General features: G+C 47.4%; 1 protein-coding gene and 1 long non-coding RNA gene across 12 annotated transcripts in view; one reads left to right on the forward strand and one right to left on the reverse strand.

Annotated features, from left to right (window-relative positions):
* Positions 1-6,000, reverse strand: part of MCF2L2 (MCF.2 cell line derived transforming sequence-like 2) — a 362,380-nt gene that overhangs the window by 14,005 nt on the left and 342,375 nt on the right. For 9 of the 11 annotated variants that reach the window (XM_020980835.2, XM_078147605.1, XM_078147604.1 and 6 more), the window contains 3 exons: positions 5,367-5,459; positions 2,630-2,701; positions 925-1,008 (listed from right to left, as the gene is read on the reverse strand). In XM_020980835.2, coding sequence (XP_020836494.1) covers positions 925-1,008; positions 2,630-2,701; positions 5,367-5,459 — 249 coding nt within the window. The remainder of the gene's footprint in view (positions 1-924; positions 1,009-2,629; positions 2,702-5,366; positions 5,460-6,000) is intronic. The other 2 variants (XM_078147601.1, XM_078147603.1) reach the window with 2 other exon arrangements.
* LOC144454849 (uncharacterized) lies at positions 1,633-4,983 on the forward strand. Its single transcript, XR_013483411.1, has 2 exons — positions 1,633-1,870; positions 3,890-4,983. It is a non-coding gene; the product is annotated as an uncharacterized LOC144454849 (long non-coding RNA).

Consider the following 6,000-nt stretch of genomic DNA (forward strand, 5'->3'; position numbering starts at 1 on the left):
TGGAATACTGCATAGTCCAATTTGGCTGGAGTATGGAGTGTGGCAAGAGGAGTGATCAGCCTGGATAGGTAGGCTAGGGGCAGACTGTGAAGGGCTATAAATGTCAAACAAAGGCATTTGCATTTTGTCCTGGATGCCACAGGGAGCCATGGAAACTTCCCTAGTGGGGGAGTGACATGGAGAGAGTCTCATTTTAGTGGTTGCATGGAAGAAGCATTGGAGAAAAGAGGGTCAGGGAGACCATTTAGAAGGTTAGCGCAACAAGACGGGGAAGAGTTGACGCCAGCCTGAACTATCCCCCTAGATCCCTTCAGTTGCTTAGCCCAAGAACCATCCCCTTCCAGAGGCTTTCTTGCTTCCTTCCATCCTAGATTTGCTTATTTTGTGTGGATTCTGTATGCACTCATCTGTGAACATGCTGTCTCCTTCTAGCAGAACAGGAGCCCCTTGGGGGCAAGGACCATCTCTGTTTTACATTTTTATCCCTATAGCATCAGGTGCTAGTGGTGCTAATAGGTGGTGTTTAATAAATGTTTATTGATTGACTGACTGAGAAAAGGATGGATGCTGAGGGGTCGAGGAGGTAGAATCAATAAGACTGGACAACTGATCGAATATGGGGGTGAGAACGAATGAAGAGCCAAGGATGATGCCTCTGTTTTCACCTGAGGGATGGAGCCCTTGATGGACACAGAGAAGTTAGCAGGAGGAAAGATAAGGAGTTCAATTTTGTACACATGGAGCTTAAGGAGCACTTGGGGCAGTCAGCTGGCAAACGGTAATGTAGGGACAGATCTATGGCAGAGGGATGAGGCCTGGGTATGGGGATCTGGGTGGCATCTGCAAAGACATGGGGGTTGGGTCTACTATGAGCTCACTGAGAGAAAGAGGATAAAGAGCCGGAGAGGAGACAGGAGCTCTTACCTGTCTGGGAGGCAGATCTGGGTACCGTTCTTGTGGGCCTGCCACTGCATTTGGCCTGGGCCAGGATGGAATTCTCAAAAGCATCTGAGACAGGAAGTAGACTTTGTTTGTAATGGAAATCCTTCAGGAAAAAAAGAAAGAAAGAAAAGAAAAAGAAACAAACCCCCAGAAAACCAAGTACAAATTCACAAGCTCCTGTGCCACACCAACTTTTAAAATCGAGTTTGCTTCCTGGAAAGGTGGGTAGGGGAAGGAGGATGATCCCTCCCAACTTCCAGACACGTGCTAAAACAAACTAGCAAACAAAAAAAATGCCAGGCCTTCCCAGCTCTGGGGCATTCACCAACACAAACAGCAATGGGCGGAGAAACAAGGCAAGGTGTTAGGTGGTAAACACTGACCTCAGAATACACAACGGTGGCAAATAGAAGCAGTGTTCTCTGTCTTTCTCTCTCCTTGACCTACTTTCACTCTAGACAAAGCCACATACGCTTCACAAGGTTCAGGTATTTTGGATTGCGATACTAACAATCTGGGGTGCTGAAGCTTACCAATACCAAACCAGTGAACTCAAATTTGACCAATTAAGAAAAGCTTTATAAGCAGATCTAGGTCTGGGGTGGGGTGGTGGGGAAAGAAATCACGCCCTGCTTTACTTTTGGCCCTTCCCACTTCTGTCAGCTAGATGGCCCAGTGGGACCATTTTAAGTCAACAGATCAGCACAAATGCAGACTCTGTCTCTGTCTACCCTTCGCATCAGCTTCAATCAGGGAAGCGAGGCTTTTATTCCATTTGTGTTCTGTTTTGTTTGACCTTTCTTTGTCTCCCCAGCGTGTAGCACAGTGCCTGACGCAGAGAAGGTGCTTCGACGCGAGCTGCTTCACTCAGTTTCAATGCACAGTTATACTTGGGACACAAAAGTATCAAACAAGAGGTCGGAGAATGGTGAGTTAACAAGCTCCTCATCTAGGCTTGAAAGAGCCCTATAAATGTCGGTAAGCAGATGGTCCAGTGGGCACTCTCTCCTCAACCAGGAGGGCCCTTCCCTCCTGCTCAGAATACCCCCTCCTCACCTCTACCAGCAGGTCATAAGGTAGGGTGAGGTATAAGGGATCTCTGCCACTCTGGTGGGAGGGATGGGGGTTTGGTGAAAGCAGACAAATGGAGACCGGGATGACTCTTTGTACATGAGTACATTGGAGTTTAAGGAGGGTGGTGGGCACTGAATGCTTCTCGAACACAGCTCCCAAGTTACAATACTTCGGAGGAATTAGTACCATCCACTCAGCCTCTGCCGCCTACCAACCCTGCCTGCACCCCAGCCAACTCCCTATTAAAGAATGAGATGGCATTGATCTACACTATGGTCTTATCTGAAATGAGAACAACTTTCCAGCTCATGAGAATGCCAGGTGGGCAGACCCTGAGGTTGACCAGTTCGTTGGAAAGTTTCCAACTCAGCACACAAGTGAATGAAAGAAAAATATCAGAAATCCAGCACAAAACACGCAGCCCCTTCCTCCTCCCTCCCCACCATCCGCACAGAGCAGGCATGATCATTTGGAGGCACCCAGATGTCCATCACCCATCCCAGAGCTTGCTATGACCGGCTGACAAGGAAAGAAGGCACATGCACATTCCTCAGCTGATCCTCAGGGCACAGGAAAGGGTGGGGAGGCTTCATGCAGTATATCATGCATGTACCTTCAAACCCAAGTGGTGTTGGGTCACTCTTTATTTCATGTCTCTTGACTTTAACCGCAGGACCGAGAGGACCTGTATGAAGTTTAAGGATGCAGAAGAATTTCAGTACAAGAGGGTGCCTATGTATATTATCCTGTATTTCTGGTCAGACAGAGTGGGGAGGCATCCTAAGTTTCTGGGTCCCCACAGCACCCCTGGGATGGAGGTGGAGGCTAAGCATTCTACCAGACTCAAGCCAAGATTATAGACCACATCTCCTGACGTTGTGATTCTCCTTCTATCTTTCTGACTGCTCCTTCTCAGCTTCCTCAGCTAGACCATCACCCAGCTCCTGCTCCCTAGTCCTGGGACCTCTCCTCTTCACATTTAACTTCCTATACAATTCAGTCAAGCTGACCAATGAACTTGGCATCCCATGCCTACCTCTATACCATGAGAAGGCCCTTCCCTCCTGCTTAGAATATCCTCTCCTCACCTCTACCAGCAGGTCACTTCTAACCACTACAAGTTCTTTCAGCCCCAGGAAGAGCCTCTTACTGGACCAGAAGCCTCCGACTTACGAAGAGGGCCTGGCTGCTGGTTATTTCCTCATTTCGGACATGATCCTCTTTCAGTCATGTTTATCTGGGCCTTTTTCAGTCTCCCATACCTGAAACTCTTTCCTTCCTTGCTTCTCCTTCCTGGTTTTCTTGGCTTCCTTTGGGTCTTAGCCAAAGTCCCATCCTCGGCAAGAAGCCTTCTTTTGGAGATTATCTCCAACTTATCCTGAATATATCTTATTTTGTACATAGCTATTTGTATGCTATCTCTCCCATTTGACTGTGAGCTCCTTGAGGGCAAGGGACTATTTCTGTTGCTCAGTCATTTCAGTCATGTCCGACTTTTTGTGTTCCCATTTGAGGTTTTCTTGGCAAAGGTACTGGAGTGGTTTGCCATTTCCTTCTCCAGATCATTTTACAGAGGAGGAAACTGAGGCAAACAGGGTTAAGTGACTTGCCCAGGGTCACACAGCTAGTAAGAGTCTGAAGTTGAATTTGAACTCAGGTCCTCCTGACTCCAGCCCACCTGGCTGCCCACTTGGCACATAGTAGGGGCTGGATAAATGCTTGTTGACTTGACTTCTCCATATGAGGATCCTGTCTGGTATGAGTACAGAGCTGGCAAGAGGACTCAGGACTAGGGAGGAAGTAAATTGGGCAGGCTAGTAAATTAGATGCTTGTGAAGTCAAGGATGCTTGTGATTTCATTCCCATCTCAAAGCCTCTCAGTATGGAGTCCTGAGGACACGACAGAGACATTTGCAAGTTTAACTGCCTGCCTGGAGACAAAGGGAAGTGCAAGGAGACATCACTAGCCTGATTTTACAGATTGGCCAGGCAAAAATCTCACCCCCTGCCACCATCAAGGACGGAGCAGAGCTGGGGCTGCAGCTTAAGGTCAGTGTCCTCAGAATGTTGGACCAGGGGAGGGGGGAATCTTTGTTCCAGGGCTGGAGGGGACCACAGAGGCCAGTGTAATCCAACCCCTTGATTTTACAGAGGAAGAAGCTGAGGTCCACGATGGTGAAGGAGCTTGTCCAAAGTCACATGTGCAGGAGCTTAAATCTAGACCTGGAAGGAGCCTCAGAGGTTGTCAGATTTAGTCTAACTCCCATCATTTCACAGATAAGGAAACTGAGGCCCAGAGGGGGGAATGACTTGACCAAGGTCACTTCTGCTTTAAGAGGGCAGAGCCAGTATTAGAACCTGGATCCTCTGACTTCAGTGCCAGTGTTCTCTCACATCACATTCTCTCTGTACTTGCGGAGACCCTTTGTTCAGAGATGGGGAGGGGGTGGGTTTGGCAGCCAGGCAGTAAACCTACTGCTGGCTAGAACTGCAGGTGAGCTTTCTATTAATGGTGCAGGGCTCCTTGGGTGCGGCCTTTGTTTGAGTCCAAGTTTTACAGAACAAATTCTTTTATTAAGGGGATTTATTCGGTGAAGTTTGGATTCAGTCAAAGGGCCTTGAGACTACAGATTCCCCACCTCTGATGGTGGAATCAGCCTAAGCCCTCTGAAGGGTTTCTAAGAAAACGAGTAGGCTCTCATTCACCCCTCTCTAGGTCGGGCCTCTCAGACATTGCCACTGAATTTCTACCCACAAGTCTCTCTACCAACTCCCCTTCCCCTCCCACCTTTTCAGGTCCGCTTTGGAATGTAAGCTCCTCAGGGCAGGAAATGTCTTATTTGCACCTAAAGCTTAGCACAGCAGCGGAACATAAGCATTCAATAAATGCTCCATCTCTCATCTCTCTATGTCTGAGCATAATGTCCAACACAGAGCAGTGCTCAATAAATGTTCTTTCTACCTGTATCATCTGTCTAAAGAGCTATCATTTATTTACACATCAGTCTGTTTACATATCTGTCAGCCAACAAGCAATTATCAGTCATCTATCTATCTTCTATCATTTATCACCTATCTAGCTAGTAATTGCCTATCTCTTTCTATCCATTTGTCATTTATCTATGTAATTATATATCGATATCTATCCATTCACCTATATATGCAACTATCTCTCTATCTCTCCATCTATCCATCCAATCATCCATCCACCCATCCATCTATCCATCCATCTATCCATCCATCCATCCATCCATCTGCATCTCTCACCACCAGCTTAGCAGCCCTGCCACGGAGACACTGTGCTGGGGAATATAGTTGGCAGGATAAGGACAGGAGGGGGCATCCAGTACCTTTGGTAAGGCCAGTGGGGGTGGGCACTGTGGTGCCAAGGGAGGAGGCGAGGGAAAAGCGCCTGGTGATGTCCTTCTCCTTAGCTTCAGGATCTGGTAGGACAAGCAGAAAGACAGGGTTAGTCTCCAGGGAGCAGTGCACAGCGGCAGTGGGGAGGGCTCAGGGGAGAAGCTGAGGTTTGGCTTTGGGGTTTCCTCCAAGCCAATCATCGGTCTGGTAGGAGAGTCTAGGAAATGAGACACTCATGGTGGTAAATGATAATGATAACACCAATTTACATTTCCCTAGCACTCTGAACACTTTGTCTGATGATATACCTTGTGATTTAGGTGCTGCAGGTATTATTTCTCCCATTTTACATATGAGGAAACCGAGGCCCAGAGAGATGAAGTGGCCTGCCCAGAATATTACAGCTAGTAAATGTCTGAAACTGGATTTGAATCCAGATCTTCTTGATTCCAAGGTCAGCCAATCTTCCTTTAAGTCTTTCTCTTTCTTTAAGATGAAGCCCAGACACCATTTTGTGCATGAAGCCTTTTCTGGTTCGCCATCCACGAGTGTCCTCCTTCTCACAGTACCTTCAATTTAAGTACTTTGCATATAACTGTATTTATCAAGCTTATATTCATACTA

This window comes from Phascolarctos cinereus, unplaced genomic scaffold (assembly GCF_003287225.1).
Source record: "Phascolarctos cinereus isolate Bilbo 61053 unplaced genomic scaffold, phaCin_HiC Scaffold_7;HRSCAF=346, whole genome shotgun sequence".
NCBI lineage: Eukaryota > Metazoa > Chordata > Mammalia > Diprotodontia > Phascolarctidae > Phascolarctos > Phascolarctos cinereus.